The following is a 25,946-nucleotide window of genomic DNA, read 5'->3' as shown; positions in this document are numbered from 1 at the left end:
CGGGAACTTTAGGGGGCGGTAAGCGCAGGTGGCGCGTGACCCTGGGGCCTCTCCGCCGCGCACGTAGGTATCGGGCGGGAGTCGCTGGGACCTCTGGGTCCCGAGTCCCGAGCCTTGATCCCGTATCCCCGGGCTGCCTGGCTACTCCGGCGGGTGGGCGGCGCCCGGGGGCGCGGGGACACCAAAGGGCGGGACCCCGGCCGAGAGCGCCTTTTGGCGGCCCCTCCGCGCTGTGACCCGGCCCCGATTGATCCCCGCACCTTTGCCCACCAGTCCCAGCCCCCTGGAGCTGAGGCCAGACACTTCCCACTGCTGCCGGCGGTTACCGATCGCTTTCATTAGCGCCCCTTTTCCTGCTCTGCTGACACACTGAGGCCACTTCCTACACCATCACCACCACCCACAGGCCTTTGCCGGCCACGTCTCGACTCCCCCGATCGTTACTGCCACTTCCCAGGCCACAGCCTTCTCTGGCCACATCCCAACACTTGCCCTGTCCCCGACGGACCATTAGCGGCTTCTTCTGGACCTTTCAGAGATAAGCGAGTGGACCTTGGCAGTGTAGGGCCCAGTCCTATGGGAACAAGGGATGGGGGTTTCAGATTGCAGTCCTTGGTTCCACGGGCTTAGATGCCGCCTCCACAGGCACCCGGATATGAATATGACCCTAGGGAGGCCCACCCCAGGGTATCCAGAGCTGAGAAAAGACAGAGGTTTTACAGGCCATCAAAGATTCGGTGGTGTCCTCTCTAGGGACTTCCCTCTACCAGAGGAGCTTAAAAAAACTCTCTTGTGTTCCCAGGAGGATGGCAGATGGTGAGCAAGCTTTCGAAACCATGTCGCTGGGGACATTAAGCTTGGAGAAAGTGACAGTAGGGATACAGTTTTGAAGTGACCAAAGGGTTGACTTGTGGAAGGATGAGACCTTGTTCTGTTTTCCTGGAGAGTGTGTGGAGGTTACTGCGAGGCCCGTTTCAGCTTGGTGGAAGGATAAATTGAACACTGAGAACTGCCTATCTCTGGAGGGAGTAAGCAAGAGCCAGTCCAGGTAGTTTTTGAAGGAGAGTAAGGATTAGAGTGTGTGATGCCAGCGTCCCTTCTGAGCCTGAAATTTCTTGATACTCTTGAGTTCTCTTTCCTCTTGTGGGAGTTTGAAAGCCACTTGTTAAATTCTCTTTTTGACTTTTGGAAACTTGCCCAGCTCTGGGATTCTACATGTTAAGATTAATTTTGGGCTGTCAAGGTGACAGTTCCTTAATTTGAGTTCCATTATTACTACACCAACCGCCTTATTTGTATAGCTGTCCTTGACACCCAGAGCTTTTTCACACCGGTTATTTAATTCTATCTTCTGTGTGATATATCTCTTCACGTTAACTATGGGACTTACTCTGAAGTTTTGCTCCCCTCACTTTTGGATTTTGAAACACACTTTTCAGCTTTCTGGAAAACTCTTTTGAAGCATACCATTTGCTTAACCCTGCTGGGTCACATGCTCACTCATGGGATTCTGAAATAATCTATTCCTTGTGTTTATTTTAGGGTCAAGGGACTGATGTTTGAAGGGAAAGCTTCAAAACTTTTTAAAGAAACCTTCAGAATGGCTTTGAACCCGACAAGCTAGACATCGCTTCAGAGCACCGCCTTCAGCATGCATCTGCCCTGTCAGGCTTCCCTGGCAAAGGGGTCGTTCTTTGAAGGGGTCGTTCTGCAGAGGGCCAGGGAAACGATGCTCACGGAACCAGATTGGTGGATTTGACTTTCTGGTAGAATTCTCTTACTTTATTGATTTTTTTCCCAGAGCTCTGAGAGGCTGGAGGTATTGATGGGACCGAAGGGCCTGGAAGGAAGGGAAGAAGCATTTTCATGCTGAATGAAAACTAGACAAGTGACTGTTGGAGACTGAAAACACCTAAACGTCCCACATCCGGATTCAGCGGAGGAACTGTCACTGCTGGGGAGAAAGAAGCCAGACTGGAAAAGAAAACCCAAATAGAGAGAATGAGGGCCACCGAAGAGTAAATGGCCACCTCCACCTCGACAGAGACCAAGTCAGCCTCCTGGTGAGTAGCAGGGCCTGCAGGGGGTTAGTTCCTGCAGGCTGCTGCACGGATGTTTTGGGTGAACTGAGAGTCCCCAGCCAGACTGTCTTGATTTTATTAAGAAAAAAAAAAAAACCATTTTCCTCAGAGCAGCAAATCAAGGGCCATTTCTCTCCAAAGCTGATGTACTGTAACCACACGAGCCTCTTGCAGGGTTTGACGAATCCAGCATTGCTGGTAGAAGGTAGAAAAGAGAGCCACGGCTGGATCCCGCAGCCGGCCTTGATAATACCGTGGGCACTGAAGTCTTCACTTTTGAGAGACAAGAAGCTGTGGCGGTGCAGAATTACACCACGAGAAGAGGTTTGGCCAGACTGGCTCTTCAAGGGTATTACACAATGTCTGCCTGAAACTCAGTTCCCTTCTCAACCGCAAATGGGTTAAGCGTGTCTTAATTTGGTTCAGCAAACATTTATGAAGGAGAGGAAAGTGAGAGGCATGGTTTCAATAGAATGAGCAGGATTTATGACTGATTATATGTGTGCAGTTCAAAACGACACTCAGGTTTTCTTTTGTGTGCCTGTAAGAGTGGGGTCACTTTCACCCAGGGAACATAAGGAAACAGTAGAATGGGGCCCAGCAGTGGGGTTTCATTCATTCATTCAAATATTCATCTATCTATCTAGCTTCCAGTTTTAGTGACATATAGTTGACATACAGCACTGTAACACACATAATCATGAAAAGATCACCACAAGTTTAGTGAACATCTATCATCTCATATAGATATAAAAGGAAAAAAAAATGTTTTCCTTGTAATGAGAACTCAGGATTTACTCTTAAAAACTTTCATATATAACATACAGCATTGTTAATTACATTTATCATGTTGTACATTACATCCCTAGTACTTATTTATTTTGTAACTGGAAGATTGTACCTTTTGACTACTTTTTTTTTTTTTTTTTTGTGCGGTACGTGGGCGTCTCACTGCTGTGGCCTCTCCCGTTGCGGAGCACAGGCTCCGGACGCACAGGCCCAGCAGCCATGGCTCACGGGCCCAGCTGCTCCGCGGCATGTGGGATCTTCCCAGACCGGGGCACAAACCCGTGTCCCCTGCATCGGCAGGCGGACTCTCAACCACTGCGCCACCAGGGAAGCCCTGACTACCTTTATCCAATCCCCCTTCCCCCACCTCCTGCCTCTGATGACTGCAAATCTGAACTCTTTTTCTATGAGTTTGTTTCAAGTATAATTGACCTATAACACTGTGCCCAACATAGTGATTTGCTATTTCTATACATTACAGTATGCTCACCACCTGGCAGTGGGGTTTCCAAGCTGGGTTTGAAACATTTTTTGAGGCTCTTTGATCTGTCCGGGCCCTGCAGCCAGCTGCACGTTGGGACCTAGAACTCGGGAAAGTGGATTGTGCTAGAAACAGAGTTAGTGCTTGTCATAGGAAGATAAGGTGGGAGCCGGGGAGGGCGCAGATCAGGGGAGAAGAGTGCAGGTGACAGAGTAGTCACTGCTCTGGCCTGATGGGTGTGCTTTCGGAGACTGAGAGGTTAAAACCCAGGTCCAGCCTGGGTAGTCTGCTTTGCGGTCTTAAAGAAGTAATTGTAGTTAAACCAGAGAGGAGACCCCGAGTCTTTAGGGAGGAGCAGAGGGTTATGGGTTTTGAGGAGAGAGCTTCCTCTGCAGGGAGGGAATCAGAAGTTTGATGAGGGATTGTGTTAAAGGAGGGGTGTGATGCCTCTCTGAGCTCTCAGATGTCCCCGCTTCTCCCATCATAGACTCGCTGCCCTGCAGGCAAACTGCATGTTTCCTGTTTCCCTTTCCTCGCGATGGCCCCCGAGGCTGGCACATGCAGCGCACACCGCAGGCCCTCAGCAAATGTGTGTTAAATGAATTCCTGGTAGAAGGGCAATTTCCAGAGACCTCGTGCCCAGCAGTTATGAAGACAACTAAGACATCCCTAACTTACTTCATTATCAGAGCCTTAAAAGACAGTTGACCAAACCACATGGTTATAGAGTTAAGGTTCAGTGTCTCAAATAAGAGGCATCATTGTGGGTGCCCTGTCTTTCCTTAGCTGCTCTTCTGTCTTTTGGGGCAGATGGTCTGACGGCTGGATAGAGGCGTATTTTTAGTTTGACTTGGCTGCACTTATGAAATGGTTTTATCTCTTTGTAGCTCTTGGGTCCCTTCTCCTCTGGGGCCACCAGAGGGCTTTTTAAATGCCGAATCATGAGCCCCTCTCCGGCTGGGCAAAAGGAAGCTGTGTTTTACAAGGCCTTGCTCACCAGATGGAAGGAAACACAGCTCCCTTCTGTTCTCTTGACAGGTGGAATTATTTTTTCCTTTATGATGGTTCCAAGGTGAAGGGAGAAGGAGATCCAACCAGAGCTGGCATCTGTTACTTTTTTCCCCCTCAGGTAAGCCGCACAGCATTTTCTTGTTTGGTGGGGATCCCACTGCCTCAAAGTGGTGACTTTTCCAAAGGTCTGGGGAGGGTTACATGTGGACAGTTTTCTCTGCGTAGTCCAGGCATTCGCCACTTCTACTCTCTTATTCTTAGTTGTATTATTTGTTGCTGTTCTGGTGTTGAAGTGCCCAGGCAGCCCAGTACTTCCGCCTTCTCTAGCTCTCTGTTACCGTCATGATTTTGTCTGCCCCGCTGGATTAAAAACTTTTCTCCAGGGCTTCCCTGGTGGCACAGTGGTTGAGAGTCCGCCTGCCGATGCAGGGGACACGGGTTCGTGCCCCGGTCCGGGAAGATCCCACATGCCGTGGAGCGGCTGGGCCCATGAGCCATGCGTGTCCGGAGCCTGTGCTCCGCAACAGGAGAGGCCACAACAGTGAGAGGCCCACGTACCAAAAAAAAAAAACTTTTCTCCAAACATATACCAAAGTAAAGAGGAGAGAATCATCGGCCCTCACGTGCCCATCATCAGCTTCAACAATAATCAACACTTGACCAATGTGATATGAGCTATCCTAACTCTTCCCCACTCTTTTTTTCCTGGAGTATTTTTTTAAAATAAACGTATTTATTTATTTTTGGCTGCATTGGGTCTTCGTTGCTGTGCGTGGGTTTTCTCTAGTTGCGGTGAGTGGGGGCCACTCTTTGCAGTGCACGGGCTGCTCATTGCAGTGGCTTCTCTTGTTGCAGAGCACGGGCTCTAGGCGCGGGGGCTTCAGTAGCTGTGGCAGGCTGGCTCAGTAGTTGTGGCTCGCAGGCTTTAGAGCACAGGCTCAGTAGTTGTGGCGCACGGGCTTAGTTGCTCCGCAGCGTGTGAGATCTTCCTAAACCAGGGCTCAAACCCGTGTCCCCTGCATTGGCAGGCGGATTCTTAAGCACTGCGCCACCAGGGAAGTCCATTCCTGAAGTATTTTGAAGCAAATCCTAGACATGGTGTCATCTCACCAGTATCAAGTAACATCTCTAACTGAAAAGGGTGTATTTTGTTAACATCCCATGCAGCAAAATTTACAATAATTAGTAACAATAATATCATCTGATACAGTCTATATTCAAATTTTGCCTTTATTATCTTAGATGTTACTTAGTCCTTCCTTCCTCCCCCCTGCCTCTCTCTCCCTCCCTCCCTCCCTCCCTCTCCTAATCAGCATCCTAGCAAGGTCCACATACCCCATTCGGTTATTTTGTGTTTCAAGTCCCTTTTATCATATAACACTCCTCCCCCCTCCCCCCATCCTTTTTTCCCCCTGTGCCACTGAATTATTGAAGAAACCAGGTCTCTTATGCAGTAGAATGTCAGCACGTCCCCCACTCTGCATTGGGCTGATTACTTCCTCACGATGGTATCATTTAATGCTTTCTACCCAGTGCATTTCCTTTAAACTAGTAGTAAGATCTAGAGCCTCGATTTGGTTCAAGTTCAGCTATTTTAGTCAAGAGTTCTCTGTTTTCCGTTGCATCACATGATGTCTGTCTGCCCCACAGTTTAGTTAACGTGAAGATCGATTAGGAGGCCTGTGTATTCACTCATGTGATCACACTTGACTTGGAGAGTGGGGATTAGTCTAGGCTGCTCTGGCCACTCTGCAGGGGATTTGAATGGGGATAAAGGCTCACTCTTCTACCCACAGGCCTATAATCCTAGGAACAAAATGTAGTTCTTATGCATTCACTGTGGGTGTTTTGTGACAATTCAGGCAGGGTTCAGCAAACTTTGTCTCAAAAGGGCCAATGTGGGAATGTTTTGGTCTCTGCAAGCCGTGTAAGGTCTCTATCGCGTATTCTTCTGTGTTGTTATTTTGACAACCCTTAAAAAAATGTAAAAACCATCATTAGTTCCCGGATTATATAAAAACAGGCAGCAGAGTCGATCTGGCCTCCAGGCTATAGTTAGCCAACCCCTGCTCTAAGGAATGACACAGGAGTTCGGGAACTTCAACGTAATGTCTGGAATTGGCTCTTTTCCCTAGACCCTGCTTGACCAGCAGGAGCTGCTCTGTGGACAGATCGCCGGGGTTGTCCACTGCATTTCTGACATTTCCGGCTCTCCTCCCACCATCGTCCGTCTGCGGAAACTTAAGTTCGCCATAAAGGTTGACGGCGATTACCTTTGGGTAAGTTTACCAGGCTGAACCAGTGCCTGCAGGGTAGCCTCTACCAAGAGTCTTTTGTCTTTGTGAGAAGTATTGCGATGCTAGGGTTTAGAAATAATGCTTGCCATGGATCTTGAGCCTAGAACCTCCTCCTCTCCCCGCGTGTGCTGCCCCCGACCCCCGGTCATCTGCGATTCTCGTGTCACTTTCTGCAGGTGCCCATCAGAACTGAGTGCTCTCTCCAAAACACTGCTAACACATCCTGCATTGCACACGCCTGCTTTCTCCTCTCTTTTGGTCATCCTCTGGAAATTCTCTTTGCTCTGTGATGCAAATTGAGTTTTTAATCTCCATCTTTTCTTGTTTCTACTCTCTATACTCTCCACGCTTACTGGGGAAGGGAGCCAGAAACTCGAAGACACTTGTGCATATATGTTAGGTTTCAAAGAACCATTAAGAAAAAAAAAGAACAATTTACAGCTAGTAGTACTATAGACTCTAAAGTACTGTTGTCTCATGCCTCCTCTTATTTTAAATTTATTCCTGAGGGGATGGGATGCTTAAGTGTAAGGAAGTATCTTCACCTTCGTAGGTATTATTTCCAACATTTTGTTATGAAAATTTTCTAACATACTGAACAGTTGAGAGAATTTTACAGTGACTACTCACATACCTCCTAGACTCTACAGAACACTTCATTATAGTTGCTTTATCACACATTTATATATTCATCCCTGTATCCTCTATTTTAACACTTGTGGGATTCATCCACATTGTTGCATGTACCGGCGGTTCATTCCTATTTATTGCTGAGCAGTATTCCATAGTCTGAATGTATCACAGTCTACTTATTCATTCTCCTTTTTGTGGACACATGAACTGTGTCCAGTTTGGGGCACTTAAGAATAAGGCTCTAGAGGGACTTCCCTGGTTGTCCAGCAGTTAAGACTCCCTGCTCCCAAAGCAGGGGGTCCGGGGTCAATCCCTGGTCAAGGAACTAGATCCCACATGCCACAGCAAAGATCCCGCACGCCACAACTAAGACCTGGTGCAGCCAAATAAATAAATAAGTAAATAAATAAATATTTTTTTAAAAAAAAGAATTAGGCTCTAGAGAAATACAAATCAAAACTACAATGAGGTACTACCTCACACCAGTGAGAATGGCCATCATCAAAAAGTCTACCAACAATGGGACTTTTTTGGTGGCGCAGTGGTTAAGAATCTGCCTGCCAACGCAGGGGACACAGGTTCGAGCCCTGGTCGGGAAAGATCCCACATGCCACAGAGCAACTAAGCCTGTGCACCACAACTACTGAGCCTGCGCTCTAGAGCCCTTGAGCCACAGCTACTGAGCCCGTGTGCCACAACTACTGAAGCCTGTGCTCTAGAGCCCTTGAGCCACAGCTACTGAGCCCACGAGCCACAACTACTGAAGCCTGTGCGCCTAGAGACCATGATCCGCAACAAGAGAAGCCACCACAATGAGGAGCCCATGCACCGCAAGGAAGAGTAGCCCCTGCTCGCCGCAACTAGAGAAAGCCCACACGCAGCAACGAAGACCCAACGCAGCCAAAAAATAAATTAATTAATTTTTTTAAAAAAGTCTACCAATAATAAGTGCTGGAGAGGGTGTGGAGAAAAGGGAACCCTCCTACATTGTTGGTGGGAATGTAAGTTGGTGCAGCCACTATGGAGAACGGTATGGAGGTTCCTTAAAAAACTAAAAATAGAATTATCATATGACCCAGCAATCCCACTCCTGGGCATATATCTGGACAAAACTCTAATTCAAAAAGATACACGCACCCCTGTGTTCATAGCAGCACTATTTACAATAACCAAGACGTGGAAACAACCTATATGCCCATCGACAGATGAATGGATAAAGAAGGTGTGGTACATATGTACAATGGAATACTACTCAGCCATAAAAGAATGAAATAATGCCATCTGCAGCAACATGGATCGAACTAGAGATTATCATACTAAGTTAAGTAAGTCAGAAAGTGAAGTAAGTCAGAAAGAGAAAGACAAATACCATATATCACTTATATGTGGAATCTAAAATACGACACAAATGAACAGAAACAGACTCACAGACATAGAGAACGGACTTTTAGATGCCGAGGGGGATAGAGGAAGGGAAGGATTGAGAGTGTGGGATTAACAGGTGCAAACTATTATACAGAGAATGGATAAACAACAAGGTCCTACTGTATAGCACAGGGAACTATATTCAATATCCTATGACAAACCATAATAGAAAAGAATCTGAAAAAGAATGTATATATATGTATAACTGAATCACTTTGCTGTACAGCAGAAATTAATACGACATTGTAAATCAACAGTACTTGAAGAAAATAAAATTTAAAAAAGGAATAAGGCTCTAGAAACATTCCTATACAAGTCTTTTTGTGGACATATGTTTTCATTTCTCATAGGTAAATATCTAGGCATGGAATTGCTGGGTCATAGGGTAGGTGTGTGTTGATTTTACAAGAAACTGCCAGACTTTTGCCCAGAGCGGTTGTACCAGTTTACATTCCCACCAACAGTGTATGAGAATTCCAGATACTGCCACATCTTCATCAGCAGTAATGTGGTCAGTTGGTTTAATTTTAGCCATTTTGCTGGATGTGAAGTGGTATCTCATTGTGGTTTCAATTTGCATTTCCCCAATGACTAGTGATATTAAGGCTTTTTCGTGTGCTTCATGGCCATTTGTATATCTTCCTTCGCAAAGTATTTGTCCAAAGCTCTTGCCCATTTTTTAAACTGGGTTTTCTTTTTTTCTTGAGTTGTAGGTTTCTTCATACATCCTGGATACCAGTTCTTTGTCAGATATACATTTTAAAAATATCTTCTCCCAGTTTGTGGTGTGCCTACTTTCTTAATAATGTCTTTTGATGGGAAGTTTTTAGTTTTTTTTTTTAAATAAATTTATTTTATTTATTTTTGGCTGCGTTGGGTCTTCGTTGCTGCATGCAGGCTTTCTCTAGTTGCGGTGAGCGGGGGGCTACTCTTCGTTGTGGTGCGCGGGCTTCTCACTGCGGTGGCTTCTCGTTGCGGAGCGTGGGCTCCAGGTGGGCGGGCTTCAGTAGTTGTGGCACGTGGGCTCAGTAGTTGTGGCACGTGGGCTCAGTAGTTGTGGCTCGTGGGCTCTAGAGCTCAGGCTCAGTAGTTGTGGTGCATGGGCTTAGTTGCTCTGCGGCATGTGGGATCTTCCCGGACCAGGGCTCAAACCTATGTCCCCTGCATTGGCACGCGGATTCTTAAGCACTGCACCGCCAGGGAAGCCCTAGTTTTAAGGAAGTCTAATTTATCAGTGTTATCTTTTATGGTTATTGCTTTCTGTATTCTGTCTAAAACCATTGCCTACCCCATTGGAGAAGACATTCTCCAATTTTTGGTTTTGTAAGTTTCACAGTTTTAGCTTTTAAATTTATGTCTGTAATCCACCTTGGATATATCTTTGTGTATGGTGCGAAGCAGAGGTCAAGGGTCCTTTTCTCCATATGGGTGTCCAGTTAATGCAGCACCATTGTTGAAAACTTTCCTTTTCCTCTTAGATTCCTGTGGCTCCTTTGTTGAAGATCAAATGACCATTTAAGTGTGTGGCTCTACTTCAGGGCTCACTATTCTTTCCCACTGATCTTTCTGAAGATTCTATACAAGTACTACTCTGTCTTGATGTCTGTAGCTTTATAATAAGTCTTAAAATCAGATGGTGGAAGTTCTCCAAACTTATTCTTCTCCAAGACAGCTTTGGTTATTTTAGGTCCTTTGTATTTCTGTCGTAGAATCAGTTTGTCAGTTTCTAAAGAAAAGCTGGTGGGATTATGAGGATTTCATTCCCTCTATAGATTAATTAGGGGAGACATAAGCACCTACTGGGTGCCAGACTGTTGTCACTTGGATTACATCAGTGAACAAAATGCAGATCCTTGCATCGGTGGGGCTTACATTCAGAGAGCATTTTTGTTTGTTTGTTTATTTGTTTTATTTCAGGGTTGCTTTGTTTAAGTTTCTGATGAGTCCCTTAGGAAAGACTCCTACAGGAAGAATTACTGAGTCAAAGAATACGAAGGTTTTTCAGGCTCTTTAAACATAGGCCCAGATTATTTCCTAACTGAGCAAGTGTTTATCTTTTGTGGCTGGCGCGATGATGCAGTCGGTCCCTGTTCTGGAAGTACTCCATCCAGCTGGAGAGACGGGATGGCCATTCATGAAACGGTCTGGGTCCAGTGTTTGCTGTGAAACCCAAATGAAACATCCAGTGTCCAAATAACAGTGCTAACAATACAAGGGATCAGGAAACAGGTCGGCATTGTCTGGAGTGATGAAAACAGGCATCCTGCAGGGGCTGGCATCTGGCGGGGGGGGCACGGGGTCGGGGGGAAGGCAGGGGGGAGTCCCAGGCAAATGAACAAGAATGGGAGGCGGGGGGATTTCAGCTTGGGCAACATGAGTAGGTACAAAAAGTATTTGTTTCCTGTGGAGACCAGCGAGGCTGGTGGAGGGTGTGGGGTCACACAGCAGAAGATGGATTTTGATGGGCCAGTGGAGTCCAGCTTTAGTGAGCCCTGGATGCCAGGATTCTGAGCTTGGCCTCAGAGAAAAGGAAGACGCCTGTCCTCCTTTACAGGTGCTGGGCTGTGCTGTTGAGCTCCCTGACGTCAGCTGCAAGCAGCTTCTGGATCAGCTCATTGGCTTCTTTAATTTTTACAACGGGCCTGTTTCTCTGGCCTACAAGGTATGGTGTTGAGGAGTCTTAAGTGGAACCTCCTTAGCAAAATCGATATCGGCAGAACACAGTGTTCACCCAGGGGTCTGGTACACTTGACAGAAACACATCGTGTCAGCGACAAGGTCATGGGCCCTTGGAGCCCCTCTCAGATGCCTTTCTTCCCCGGTGGCCTGAGTCCCGTTCACCCAAATGTTTATGCCTGTTCCCTCCTTCCTAGGACGGCTGGGAAGAGCAGGGCCTGGTCACGCCCTCCCCCACTCCCCGCCCCGAGGGGCCCTGGTCTGTGGGGGGCAGGTTATCAGGGGCATGAGGTGAGGCCTCGCCTGGATGGGAAGTTCAGAACAGGCCCTCCCTTCTGGCCAGTTTTTCGTGCAGGAACAATTTTGTTGGTGGTTGGAGTCCTTGCCGAAGAGTGTGTCTCTTGGAATCTTGGGTGTTGACCTCCAGCTGTTCTGTTTCAGAGCTGCTCTCGGGAAGAACTGAGCGGGGAGTGGGACACCTTCATTGACCAGATCCTGAGAAACACCGGTGACCTGCATAAGATATTCAACTCCCTCTGGAACCTGGACCGAACGAAAGTAACAGGCTCAGCCCCCTGCTCGTTGCATGGATAGGAATAGGGCTTCTGGACACGTTTTCCCCCTTTGAATGAGGTGTATCTCAGTGCGCGTAGTTGTTAAGACCCGTGCTCAGATTCCATGCAGCCCTCACGAGGCTTGGCCCGTAAAATGGCCACAGCATAAGACTTGCCTCCCAGAGCTGTTCTGATGATGAAATGGGACAGTATGTAAATGACAGGAAGCAGATACTCAGTAAAGGGTGTTACTGTTTTGCTAATGCCCAGGAGTGTTGAACTCAGTGATCTGAAGGTCCCCTTCTCGATAGTACCATTATGTGATTTAATTATTCTCGACATCCAAAAAGGCCCAGGGCTGACATTTTAAAACCAGGGTTGCCACATCTGGGACTGCGGGGCTGGGAGGTGTTCTGTCCCTGTGCTGTCGCTGTTGCCGCTGGCACGCGGTGACAGGAGGCCACCTGCGTGGCTGGCCCGGCCGCCTGCACTGCCCTTGCTCAGTGGCCTTGAGCTGGCTGAGCATCACATCCTCACAGTCAGGTAGCCAAAGGGAGGTGCGAGGCACTGCCCCTCGAGAACCGCTGGCCCTGAGCATCTCGGGGGACGGGAGCCTTCCACTATGTGCGGGCTGGCTCTCGCTGCTGTCGTTGACTGTGTCCCTTTAACAGGGATGTGGCACTGGGATGCTGCTAGAAACAGGGACGGGTTTCCCGCTCCTGTTTGGAGGGCTTCTTGGAGTTGGCCCAGAGCTTTCCAGACTGGCTGGCTGGGCCTGGGCGTCTTGAGGGCGTGAAAGAATGAACTGCATGCTTGGCTCCTTGGCACTGGGTTCTAACTGCTGCCCGGCAGGAAGCAGGAAGAGGCTTTTGGTTATTGCTGGCCATTCTTGACCAGGCTCAGATCCTTTTCTGGTCTTTTTCGGGACTTTTTACAAGGACCGTGGACTGAGGCATATACTCCTGAGTGAAAGGCCATGATGTTATCATTTTCTGTTACGCAACAGAGTTACGGGATCTGGTCAGACATCAAGCCAGCTGCGTCACAGGGGTGCCTGGGCTTCAGGGCGACAGTGGAGGACGGGTGGGTGGGTTCACCGACACCATGACCTGAATTTGAGAGGTAGGTTCTCCTCTCCTGCTGCCTTCTGGTCTCAGCGTTGATCGTCAGGGTCTCCTTGGCCATCTGCACTGTCGCCTGTGAAGAGCCATACGCCATATCTGCTCTACCTTCCAGCTTCCAGAGAGGCCTCCTTGTCCCCAGAATTTGGCATTTGTGGTGGCAGCCGTTCTGGGTGTCAGAGGCGTGACATAGCTGTCACTGTGCGGCACACTCTGCCTCCAGGCTTGGGCTCTGAGCTGTCCATCTGCTCTCCAGAGCCCCCTTCCTGTTCCTCCTTCGCTGATGGTAAGTGTGTTGACTTCGTGGCTTGCTTCTTGCCCGGCACAGGTGGAGCCCCTGCTGTTGCTGAAGGCGGCCCTCATTCTGCAGACCTGCCAGCGCTCGCCCCATGTTCTAGCCGGCTGCATCCTCTATAAGGGGCTGTGAGTAATGCCGGGTCCTGCCCCTCCAGCCCTGCCCATGCTGCAGAACTGACCACCCCGATCGGGGGCGGGGAGCTCTTTGTGTGGCCAGTTCCAGGTGGTCTTGTTGGGCAACTAGCAGGTAGTTTAGATTTGATATAGGGTCCCTGCCTGTCTTTGGGCAGAGCTGGGAAATTGCAAACTGTTGTGTCCAGAAAAGAGTTGGGAATATAAAAGGCAGCTTTGAAGAGATCTGTGAAATTCTCAGATAGGGCATGGAGGAGGCCCACAGCACCTTCCCCTGCTGCCCAGGGCCCTGGTGTGCTGGCCATAGCTTCAGCTCAGGCTCCTGCAGCCTCTTGGCTGGGTCCGTCTCCAGTTGGCCTCTGAGGTCTCACTGCAGCTCTTCACACAGCTGGAGGGCCTCTTAGTGAGCTTGAGCACCCAAGAGCCCTCCACGGGGGCTCTCCCAGTTGAAACTCCCACCAGCTGTGTCCCCGAGATCCTCGCCACCACAGGGTGTCAGGAATGTTTCCAATTCAGAGTCCTGAGTGTGTTTCTTCTCATGGTGTCCTTGTTCCTGTGTCTGACCCCCCAGGATCGTTAGCACCCAGCTCCCACCCTCTGTCACAGCCAAGGTTCTGCTTCATCGAGCTGCACGTCGGGACCAGGTATCGCAAAGCCCACCCCGCTGGCTGGGATGCTTCATGCAGCGAGTCTGTCTTTATACCGGGCAAGGCTGAGCCCCAGTGCTAGATGGACGGGGGCAGCTGCCGCTGCCTTGTCCTTCTCAGGACCCCAGGTCCATCCGTGTGGTTTCCTTCGAGTGAGGTCACTGGCAAAGCCGAAAGAAAATGTTGTCTTCTGCGTGGTAGACTTGGTTGGTTTTTCTTCGATCCAAGTGGAGCTATGAGAATTTGACTTCCCTCAAGGATGGGCTTTATGTCAAAGAGATGTTGGATTCTTCAGAGAGAGAGAGAGACTGTAAAAGATGGCTTAGGACAACAGAAACTTTAAAAATACTTCCTTCTTATATTTACTTAACTGTTTTTATAATGAAGGAAAAGTCATATGTGCTCATGGGAAATAAAACTGCCCACAACTGGACTGCACAGAGAAAATCACTGCTAGCATCTGGCATATTTCCTTTGAGTTCTTTTTTCTTTTGTTTTAGTAGTTGATTCTTCCTGTGCCAGACTCTGGTTTTAAATGTGTCATCAGGCTAGCTTCTTACACTTATTAAATCAGTAGACATTTAAAACACGTGTGTGGCTCTAGCCGGCTCCTTCCCACCGTGATGCAGGGGTCGTCAGGACAGCCTTCCTGGTAAACTATTTGATAATAAGAGGCTTGAGGATGCCCTTTCCTTTTTCCTTATTGCTCAGCACTACGAATCAATACTAAGGAAGTCATCTGACTGCTGAAGAAGGTTTATACTCAAAATTTATCGCAACAGGATTTACGAAAGTGAAAAATCAGATATAACTTAAATGTCTACGGTAGGAGCTGGCAGACCATGGGCTGTGGGCCAGTCGCCTACTGACAGAATTTTCTTGGCCTGCTTTTGAGCCACATCTGCAGGTTGAGCAGTTGGACAGAGACTGTATGGCCACAAAGCCGAAAATATTCACTATTTTCGGAAACGATGAATTCTCCTGCACCACTGTAAACTTCATAAAATTTTGGTCAGCCGTTGAAAATGGCCAAAGATCCTTTAATGACAGAAATTGTGTGTCACTCTTTCAAGCAGAAAAAAAAGTTTTACGTAATGTGGCCTCAGAGTATAAAAAAAATGCATAGACTTAAAGGAAAATGTGCCCAATGTTAACAGGATTAGCTTGCGGGTGAGGGAATTATATGTGATATTTTGGAAAAGAATTTTTGTCTAGAGTTAGTTTATGTAAAGAAAAAAAGAAAGCCACAACACTTCTTAGGAGTGAAAGTCATTTTGGTGAGAAGAGCAGTTTTTGTTTTGTTTTGGTGGGTCCTTTTGGAACCTTTAGGTGGAGATGGCTGGAAAGCTCTTTTGAGGAGATTCCTGGGTTTCTCACCTTGATTGTAAATCAGAACAAGAGATCTGACCTCACATCTGGTTTAGGTTGAATCCTTCCCTTGTGAGGGTCACAGGCCCTTCACACTTTTGTTATAATGGGATCTGTGTGAGCTCTAGGCCAGGGCTGTGGTAGATGTGGCTTTATTCCAGGAGATGACTTCCCTGGAGGTCTGAGAGGTAACATGAATGAATGCTTGCTGTTATTCCCAGAGAGGAGAAACTGAGAAATCAGAACGGGAAGAAGCCTGGTGTGAGCCGGGGTGGTGTGGCCGCCCCAGCCAGCGTGGGCCCGGCTCTTGGCTGACCCCAGCCACGGCGGGGGGGCAGGCAGCTTGGGGGAGCTTCTGTTCCATCTGCTTTGCTGTTGGCATGCGGCTGGGACCAGCATCCTGGGCCTGGCTACATTTCATGAACAGATGGTACCACGCGGTCCTGATGGTTAGGTTGGGGGGAGAATGCGGTGCCCAGCACCAACTTCTCTGTGTGTTTATTTTCAGAGAAAACCTCTAGGAGGGGATGCCCTGGAGGAACACGGTAAGCAATCAGGTGCCTTGTTACATCTTGGGAATGGTCTTCAAGCTGCCTGGCCCTATCCAAGTCACGTGAAAGGCCAAGTAGTCCTACATGGTAATTCCATCAGCTCGTGAGATTAGGAAAAATATATAGAGCTTCAAGCACAAAGTTACCCATCAAAATCCCAGTTGTAAAGCTCGTGATTTTAGGCACACCTCTTAAATCCCTGTTTTCAGATCCTCCTTAACTCCCCGTTATGAGACTACTCAGACGAGTCCCAGAAGGTCACGGTTAAGAATGGGTGCTATCGGCGGCCCCTGCCAGGAAGACCTTTTGCAGCAGTGCAGGTGCCCCCAAGAGGGGGATTTGTTTCATTTTGCATCATAAGTCAGGGCAGACCCGTTTGGTCAGGTGGAAGTGCTTTTTTCCAGCTTCTGTCTTTTTTTTTTTTTTTTCGGTATGCGGGCCTCTCACTGTTGTGGCCTCTCCCGTTGTGGAGCACAGGCTCCGGACGCGCAGCTCAGGGGCCATGGCTCACGGGCCCAGCCGCTCCGCGGCATGTGGCATCTTCCCGGACCGGGGCACGAACCCGTGTGCCCTGCATCGGCAGGCGGACTCTCAACCACTGCGCCACCAGGGAAGCCCAGCTTCTGTCTTTTTTTTTAAGTGCCACTAAACTTTCTTCCACCAAACGTCACCCTGGGTGCAGAGTTGCCCACACGGGCTTTTCCCTGCTGATGGCTGACGTTGTAGCTGCAGTTTTGTGGCTTTTGTTCTGGGTTGAGGAACGTAGCCCAGAGCTGCTCTCTGAGCCCGCCTGTGGGTTGGATGCGTCACCCCAAGAACAGTCCCTGCCCCTCTGTCTTCTCTGGCCCAGGGGAGGGCCCTGGCCACACCGCTTTACAATTCTAGGAGCAGCACTCCCTCCAAACGTCCAGATTGTGCCTGTTTTCCTGACCGAAGAGGAAGCTGTCAGTCTCCGTGAGTTCCCCCGGGAGCCCACAACCAGGTAAGGGAGCTCACAGGGGTTCCTCTGGGGCACTCCCTCCCAAGGATTTATCCAGGTGAGCCCCTGGCATCTGATAACCGATTCCGTCTTCTCCGTGCTCTGCCTTGGCAGGGGCATCTGGAGCTTCAGCATAGAGATCAGGGGTATCTGGCAGAGTGAGATAAGCGTAGGTTTCAAATCCCAGATCTGCTGCTTATCAGCTGTGTGAGCTTGAGCAAGTCCATTCCCTGCCTGAGCCTCAGTTGTAAAATGGACCCAGTAATGTCTACTTCACGGGTTCCTTGCGAAAGTTGGGAATAGTATGTGTGTAGCACCCAGTATAGGGCCTGACTCACAGTCGGCCTCCAAACGTGGGTGTCCCTGATTCAGTGGGCTCTGCCGTTTCCTGTAGGTGATCCCAGTGTCACTGTGTGAAGCCCCGAGGGCTAGGCCTAGGCGTTGCTCTAGGTTTCCTCCTGTGCTTTGACCATGGCCTCTTAGGCTCTGTGGCCTCAGCACCCACTTGTCACCAATGCCCATGCTTTTTAGGGAAGCACTGCTTTAGTCTCCCCCAGGGCAGGGCCCTTGCCCACGCTCAGTCGCCTGCCCTTCCTCATGCCCGCCTTGTTCGCCAGCACTCTGGCATCTCCAGCCAGACTCCCGAAGCCCCCAGCCCAGCGCCCTCCAAAGGGTTTGAACACATCTGCCCCGAAAGAAAACGCCCCCAGACACTTGGAATCCACGGCTCGGATCTCAGCGACCAGCCCTGAGCCCACGTCTCCTGACGTCACCTGGCCAAATGGCAGGGGGGAGAACGGACACTGGTCAGACTGTGATCTGAAAAGCATCAAGCCCCCAACACCGTACCACGCCGCCGGGGGCCGGGGGCCTGGGCTCGGCCTCTCCCTGGTGAAGGAAACCGGTTTGTCCAGGGGGGAAGAGGAACTGGACTTGTCTGAAATCCACGTTCCAGAAGCTCAGGACACGGGAGCATCCTTGGGTTATTCTGCCTCCGCCGGCGGGCCTCATGGCTGCAGGGCATCTGTCAGTGACTCTGGCAACCCCGGAAGCCAGCCACCTGAGGCCCTGCCTGTGGGCACAGCCGTGGAAGGCCCCCTCCCTCCCTCCACTGCTCAGATGCTCACCCAGAATGGAGCCCTAGAACGGCCCAGAGACCTCCCTGGCAACAGCAGCCAAGCCCCCGTCCCCAGGGACCACCTCCTCAGCCCGACGAGCGGGCCGTTGCCGTCGCCTTGCTTGGATTCGAGGCAGACGGGGTCTGAGCTGCCCGTGGGGGAACAAGGCGAGGGGCAGCACGGCGATGGGGTTCCTGAGGGCCGCTCAGCCTCCAGCCCGGAACGCGCCTCGGGCTCGGCAGACCCCCCAGGCGACGGCCCCTGCGCAGACAGAACCGGATCCAGGGTGACCCCCGTGTCCCTCGCGCGGCTCGTGCGGATGAACCTCTACACTCACAGCGTCAGAGGCCTGGCGCTGCTGCTGCTGGCCGAGGAGCCGCTGCTGGGAGATGGCGCGGCCATCGAGGACGTGGTGAGTGTGCAGACGCCCTGGCCCCTGGCAGCCCGCCCCCGCCTCCTCGGAGTGGGGACAGGCAGGGGCGCTCGGCCAGCAGCTGTGTGACCTCGTGCCAAACGTCCTTGTCCACACAGTGGGGTACCGGTGGTGCCCACCTCCTTGGCTGTTTGTGGGGGGGTGGGTGAGTGAGCACCCAGTGCTGAGCACAGAGCCACGTGCAAAGGCATCCACAAGTGTTGCCCTTTCCAGCTTCTTCCATTTTCTCAGCGCCTCTGGTTCGTCATCAGCAGTGTGGGGTGCAGTGCAGCCATGCGGGCCATGACCACACGGCCTCACTCCCTAGCCCGGCAGCTCTAGGCTCTGTGTGGCCGGAGTCTGTGTGTGTCACCGCCTGGATTGGGAGTTTTCCGCCAGCCCTGACTTTCCGTCCATCTGGAGCTCCTTCCTAGAAGGCCCAGGACGTCTGAAATGCTAACTGGATCCAGAAGGCTCCTCTCAAACCCTTGCAGCCCCTTCCCCACTTCGAGTGGTAAGCTGACCTTCTCTGGGGCCTGGGCCCACGCTGGATCCAGTTGCCGTAGTAACAGCCTTGCTTTAGTTGGCCGGGCAACGGCAGCGATAAAAACAGCAGGTTAAAATTGCTGCAGGGTGAACGGTGTCCTGGGGCTTGCCTTGTTTCTGTTCTTAAATCTATATTATTCTAAGTCCATCGTATTAGCAGGCAGGCCCGTGGCCCTCCGTACATGAGCAGGTCCCCTGGAACGCAGTGGAGGAGGGCAGCGGGTCCTCCGCACGGAGCCTGGAGACAGAGCCTGCGCCTCTCGCACTTGCCTGGCTCCTCTCCCCTTTCCACAGGCCCTGCAGCACCCTCCCCGAGTGGCGGCTTCCCTCCACCTCCTTCCCCACGGCTCTGAGCGACATCTCCACCTCCTCCTCCTTGTAACAGCTCAGGGATCCAGGGCTGCAGTTCTGTGCATCCATCTCCTGGCCGATGCCTCGGTTTCATGGTCTGTCCTGCTTAGCACCGAGCTTAGATGCGGCATTTTGCAGGCCCGGTGTTGGCATGCAGTACAGTGGATACCACCCCTCTTTTTTTACTTTCCCCCCAAAAAGAAAAAGAAGAAATAGTGCAGGCTGCTCTGGGAGAAGAATAAATTAAGATATATTGTGCATTTGCTGTATGTAAATACTTCACATCTGCTTCTTTAGCCAAGCCTTGGAGCAGCTGGCTCTGGGGGCAGGCACGGTAACTCCCATCTCCCTTAAGAAAACCGCCTCTTTGAGATCAAGACCTAACGCACATGGTGGGGTCCAGGACTCCTGCCTGTTTCTTGTCTCCCACCCTCAACCCTCTGTCCCCCACAGATCTGACTTTGGCATGGTAGGTGGAAGGTGAAGGAGTAAAGGCCCTGCCTTCTGTGGCCCTTGATACTCGGACATGGGACTTGGTCTGTCACAGCCCATCCTTGTTGTCAGGGCAACGACCTTGCTGGGCTTTCATGGAAAGTAGGGTTTGGTGTTGGGAAGGAAAGAGAACGCAATTTTATGGAAAAAGAAAACTAGTCTTTTCTAAGAAGAGTAGGGCGTTAACGAACTTTGATCAGCTTGCTGGTTTGTGAGTGGAGTCGGTTGATCAGACCCAAAGGCCGTCTATTTTATAATCAGCAGAGAGCTTTCATTGCCTTTTTTGTCCCGGTTCTGCACACAAAACAGTCGACCTGATTTCCCTCCAGACCCTCTGCTGCTTGCTGTCCAGAAATAGCCAACCCACTGGTTCAGAGGAGCAGAGTAGGCTCACGCCAGGGGGCAGCAGAGAGCCGCTGATAGCTTCCTGCTCAAAACCCAAGATAATCCTCTCACTGACCTTCAATTATTCATCATTACAGTAGGACACGGAGCTATGGGTACAGTAGACAAAGCCTGGGTATAGTGTGTTAGCATAAAATACAAAAAAGCACCCCTCTCCCGTGAAACTGGTGCTTCTGAGTAATGTGAGTTCCTGCATCGTTTCTTCTGCGTGTTTGGGGACACACTGACATTGAGCCCCTTGCTGTGCTGTGGACTAGAAGGCGGAGGATCCAGGAACAGCCCCGGCTCTGTGTCTCCTAGGGCTGCTGTGAGGCTCTCGTATGTGGTAGTGTGTCTTGGGTTGGCAAACTTTAATGTAAAGGAACACATAGCAGGTGTTTTCTGCTTTGTACAGCTCTTCGAATCTGCTGTCGTAGTACAAAAACAACCATAAACAATATGTAAGTAAACGGCGTGGCTGTGTTCCAGTACATTGTTTATGGACACAAAAATTGAAGCTTGATACAATTTTCACATAACAATATTATTCTTTTGAGTTTATTTTCCCTAACCATACAAAAATATAAAAACCATTCTCAGCTCTCAGGCTATCTAAAAGTGTCAGTAGGCTGGATTTGGTCCACAGGCCATGGTTTGCTGACCCCTCGTATATATGAAAGCACTTGCTTACCAGTAGAAAATTGCCCACGTGTCATCTGGTATAGCGTCTTGTGATTTAACTGCGTTGATGGTTAAGTGATTTTATCCTGAGGACAAGTTAGGCAGAAGATTCCAGAAGTGGCTCGGTGCCTACAGAGAAAGCTCAAGGTTTGGCATGGCTCATTCTGTCCCCGTTTTCCCTTTCCCTGGGCACCCGCTGGGGATGGAGGGATGACTGTTGCAGATTCCTGAGATCCAGAAACTTTCAGCGAGGCTGTGGTTTGACTTCGTGGTAAATCCTGTACACACACACACACACACACACACACACACACACACTCACACACACACACACACACACACACACACACACCCTCATCTGCCTCTGTTAATTGCGTTGGGGAGGCTGATCCAGGGATCCGAGCAGGGCACAGTGTGCTTGTCCTCCTGTTCCGTTACTATGGACCCTCGACTCAGCCCGCACAGCTCATGGTGGACGGTGCCTGGTGTCGGTCACACCCGCTGTCCAGTCACCCAGTGGCTGTTGACTGGCACCTCCTGGGAGCCAGGCTCGCTGCTGGGCCCTGGGGACGCAGAGATGAGGGTGTCACGTAAACCCTGGTGCCAAACCTAATGTCTTTAAGTACCATTTCTACGACATGGGATAGAAACGCTAATTTAAGTCCAGGACACTCCCCAAAATAACACTTGAGTTTCATGACATTCACCTCAGAACATTCTCTTTACATCTCTGGTCCTTTTATGTGAGCTTATTTTTTTACACAGCTGTTGTGAAATAAGTCAACCCACAGACAAGTCGTATTAGTCCAGGGACGAGTGCTCATGGAAGAGGTCCCACTTCTTTAATAACGACAGTTTTCATATTCTTGACTTTAAGAAAATGCCTTCGCTCCCAGCACTTCAGAGCGGACAGAATGGATAGATGCTATTTGACCTCAGCCACTCAGCAGCCCTGTAGTATCCCTATTTCGCAGATGAAAAAAAGCGAGGCGCAGAAAAGCCAGTAACTTGCCCCGGGTCATCTAGTCGGGAAGAGGCTGAGCCAGGAGGTCCTTCTCCTGGGCGCCAGCTGCTGCCCAGGGCCCGCGGCCTCCTTGTGGCTTTAGCAGCCCGGGGCAGCCCCAGGAGGCCCTGTTTCAGGCTGAGTCCATCTGGACGTGACGGACGTACTTGGCGGGGCCCAAGATGGAGTTCAGCCGTTCGAAAATGACGTTGCGGGAAAATAGTTCATGGATGAAGGATGAAGTTCATGCTGTATCTTTAGGTCACAGAACTAGCATCAGTCGTTATTTATGGTCTGACTCCATCTTTAGTTTATAAACAACAAATCGTACAAAATGGGACAGTCCAGTGTTCCCAGCTGCACCTGCAGGTGACATCCCCTGGGAGGTGTTTTAAAATACAGGTGTTTGGGCCTCACCTCCCAGACAGCCTTCCTCAGCTGGGTTCCTCCTCTGAGCCAGAGAGCACAGAAAACCATTTCACCCACACTTCTCAGTCCTTCGAGAACAGTGGCTGGTACCATTCTAGGTACACGGGAGGGAGTTGGCCTCTCTGCAGACAGTCAAGAAGCACGGGGTGGGGGAGGAGCGGGGCACAAACGCCAGCCCTGGTTATAGGAGATGCACCAGGGCGCCACCAGTGGCTCTGCCTGGACGGTGAGATTCTGGGCCAGTTTTCCTTGCTTTTTTTTTTTTTTCTTTTATTTTTCTGCTCCCCCCTATTTTCTGATTTTTCTACAAGTTTGAAATGCATTAGGACATAAGGGCAGAAGTCAGAACTTCTCTAACAATAGGTCAAAGCACTGGTCAGAGTCCTTCTTGCTAAGTCAGGCAGCCACGCAGATATCCCTTGGGTGGCTTGCTCAGTGGCGGCCTGTCCCCTCCCTGCCCCGCAGTACCACGGCAGCCTGGCGTCCCTCAATGGGCTGGAGGTGCACCTGAACGAGACGCTGCCCCAGGACCAGGCGGCCCCCGCGGCCAGAACCTATGGCTTCGCGCACTACGACCGCATCCAGAACGTGCTGGCGGGTAAGGGGCGCCTCCAGTGGGTGGGAGTGGGAACCGGGGCCCAGCGCACGGGGTGAGTGCCCTGCAGTCAGGATGCTGCTTTCTCACTTGGAGCCCAGCTCCCACGGGGTTTAAATTCTCTTGGCAAACACTTCTTTTCTCGTTTATTTTATTTTGGCCGTTTCTCCAACATTTTGAGAGAAGCACACACACGTTCAAATGTCTGTGATGAGGTCGCCTCCCGATTCGGACCTTCGTGTGCAGAGACTGGTGTTGCCCACCATCGGGGGCGGCGTGTGCTCCGTGGCGGGGCGCAGCTGGAGGGCCCAGCACCGCGGCCTCTGTCCCGCTGCCCCTGGGCACCAGTACCCCAGGCCGGGGCCTCACCCTGTCCCAGTTTATGGTTCTGGGTTTGGGGGATGTTGCTGGAGGGGGGGCGGTCTGCCACTCACGACTTCTGTGTCCTCTTCTGGAAGGCAACCTGCCACAGGTGGCTACAGCCCAGGACCGCCGCTTCCTCCAGGCCGTCAGCCTGATGCATTCCGACTTCGCCCGGCTGCCCGCGCTGTACGAAGTAACCGTCAGGTGAGCGTCCCCAGCTCACTGACAGCCCTGCGCCAGGAGCCGCCTTCCCGGTCCCGGCAGAGCCTCGTTCATAACCAAATGAAGGACAGTCCAGGCACCAGTCAGGGCTTTCTTTGATCTGCTCCGGTGGCTGCTGTCATCTGCCCCCACGCTTCCCATGTCATGTATTTGCTGGGTCCCATCCTGGGGTTCGGGCTGATTTACACACTGGGGTACAGCAGGGAGGAGACCTAAGGCCCTCACCACCTCAGTGCGTCCATCCGTCACTGGGGAGGGAGGAGGGGCCTCGGTCTCTGCCATAAACGATGCTGAAGTGCTGTCTTCCATCTTCTAACTTAACAAGCCCCACGTGCTCAGGACCAAGTCTCCCAAGTCAAATGCTGCCCTCCCCTCGCTGGCAATATGGCCCAGAGACACCCACAGTTAATAGTTTGGTGTACATTACTCCAGGTTTCGTTGGTTTTCATTTTTATTTTTTGCATATAAAAGATAGACGATTAGAATTTTTGATTATTTAATGGTCTTTCTTCTAGAAAACTGGAGCATACTAATGTGCTGATTTACAAGTTTCTTTTTTTCACCTTGTTGCATGTCCTGAACACTGCTGTGCCAGCAGATCTAGATTATTATTATTATTGTCATTTACAATCTTTAACCAACCGAATTTCTACTTTTTCTCTCTACAAGCTTCTCTTATGAAACCGGTAGCAGAAAAGAAGGCAAGTTAGAGGGTCAGAAGGGGGGGTGCCTGCTCTGTGTGTATCATTCAGTTAAGTCCTTGGAATGATTTGGTCCAGCGCATTCTTTTGAAATTGAAGCACAAACAGAATGAACGACTCGCCCCAGGGTCGCATTCTTACTCAGAGGCTGAGTCAGGATTTGAGCCCAGGTGTCTCAGCTCTAAGCACATGCCCCGGCCGCACACGTTTCCAGTTCCGGGGACAGTGTGGCTGAGCAGGAGGCGTGTGGGCTCTGGGCTCGGCTCTGGTGCTGACCAGGTTCTAATGCCTGTCACCGGCCACACAGGAATGCGGACACTTCTGCTGCCCAGCGCCATCTCCAGCCAATATTTCTGTATATCTTTCCGTAATAAATGTGTCTCCTCTGGCTTTAAGTCACAGCTGCCCCACGCTGGCAACCTAGATCCATCACCCACCTTGTGGCCCTGTAGTATTCCATCTTCCTTGGAGCTGAGAGGGTTTTAGCGTTGGGATACGTAGCTCATTTGAATAATAGAAACAGAACAAGCAGGCTCCATTTCTTAACCGCGCACCATGGGCTAAGCAATGTGTATATATGCCTAATCGTTTACTCTCTATAAAGTCTCAGTGAGGGAACTTACTGTTGTCATATTCATTTCACTGACGAGAAAGCTGGAGCAGCTGAGCCAAGGGCACACAGCCAGGAAGTCGCAGGGGTGGGATGAGCACCGAGGTCTGTGTGACTCCGGATCCGTGCTCGTTACCTGCAGGCCAAGGTGCCCCCTCTCCATGGCCGTAGTGACTGGTCCATGACTCGTCCTGCCGGGTCACTGACAGCGCCTCTGCGGGGCTCCGGGCTCTGAAGGCTCACAGGCAGCGTCGGACTGTGGTCTCCTTTCTTCCTCCAACAGGAATGCCTCCACGGCTGTGTACGCCTGCTGCAGCCCTGTCCAGGAAACCTATTTCCAGCAGCTGGCGCCGGCGGGGCGGAGCTCCGGCTTCCCGAGTCCGCAGGACAGCGCCTTCAGCCTCCCGGGCAAAGCCAAGCAGAGGCTGCTGAAGCACGGGGTGAACTTGCTTTGAACCGTGGGCTCGTGGCCCCAGCAGATGACTCTCACACCGATCCCAGCAAAGGAAGCTCTGCCTTGTTAAATGGAGAAGTCCCACGATTTTGTTGTCCTTGGAATGGTCCCTCGTTTTTAGGAATGTAATGATATTTAAGTGTTTGTTGCCCCTTCTGCGGATTGGCGTTGGAGGAGGTAGCTCTCCGGGTCAGCAGACCTAGAGCACATGGTAAAGAACTTGATGATGTGGGCAGCACTGCGGCCAGACTGGGTGCCTTGGTCCTTACACCCAAGGGGCACAGGGCCAGTGAGCCCCCCGTCACACTGAGCCCCGGGCGCCTGACATTTCTTGCTGCTGTTCCACCCCCGCCTTAACTAGGACCACAAAATCCCAGGTTGGCATCTTTTCTAGAACCTGGTTGGCCCTGTCTAGAGTATCTGTCCAGCCCTGTCTCCAGGGGGCCGGTCTGAGGTGTGAGTACCCAGCCAGGAGGCAGATTTGTCAGCGAGCAGACCAGAGCTCCCACTTCTCAGGTTACCTTGAGGGCAGTCCTCCTGGGA

General features: G+C 50.8%; 1 protein-coding gene across 4 annotated transcripts; it reads left to right on the top strand.

Moving 5' to 3' along the window:
- Positions 1-6: 6 nt before the first annotated feature.
- Positions 7-25,532, top strand: HPS4 (HPS4 biogenesis of lysosomal organelles complex 3 subunit 2). 4 transcript variants are annotated; one of them, XM_082667483.1, is made up of 15 exons: positions 41-63; positions 803-1,048; positions 1,802-2,063; positions 4,390-4,480; positions 6,498-6,641; positions 11,272-11,379; positions 11,835-11,951; positions 13,397-13,491; positions 14,069-14,141; positions 16,021-16,057; positions 16,949-17,045; positions 17,660-18,572; positions 22,924-23,056; positions 23,512-23,620; positions 25,233-25,532. In XM_082667483.1, the coding sequence occupies exons 3-15, from the start codon at positions 2,023-2,025 to the stop codon at positions 25,402-25,404; spliced, it is 2,130 nt and encodes a 709-aa protein (XP_082523609.1). In that variant the 5' UTR covers positions 41-63; positions 803-1,048; positions 1,802-2,022; the 3' UTR covers positions 25,405-25,532. The 4 variants fall into 4 exon arrangements, with proteins under 4 accessions (XP_082523606.1, XP_082523609.1, XP_082523607.1 ...); XM_082667481.1 differs by having other exon boundaries at positions 1,543-2,063; XM_082667480.1 differs by lacking the exon at positions 803-1,048 and having other exon boundaries at positions 7-63; positions 1,543-2,063.
- Positions 25,533-25,946: the final 414 nt, after the last annotated feature.

This window comes from Grampus griseus (assembly GCF_964374135.1).
Source record: "Grampus griseus genome assembly, chromosome: 12".
Classification (NCBI taxonomy): Eukaryota; Metazoa; Chordata; class Mammalia; order Artiodactyla; family Delphinidae; genus Grampus; species Grampus griseus.
The sequence above is the reverse complement of the archived record's forward strand: the minus strand, read 5'-3'. Positions and strand labels throughout refer to the sequence as shown.

What these genes read in the sequence shown, in the direction of transcription:
- HPS4 (XM_082667480.1), top strand. Translation starts at nt 2,023, where the DNA reads ATGGCCACCTCCACCTCGACAGAGACCAAGTCAGCCTCCTG. An exon ending in TTGACGGCGATTACCTTTGG is followed by an intron (nt 6,642 to 11,271) that starts GTAAGTTTACCA and finishes CCTCCTTTACAG; the next exon opens with GTGCTGGGCTGTGCTGTTGA. An exon ending in GCGCGGCCATCGAGGACGTG is followed by an intron (nt 18,573 to 22,923) that starts GTGAGTGTGCAG and finishes CCTGCCCCGCAG; the next exon opens with TACCACGGCAGCCTGGCGTC.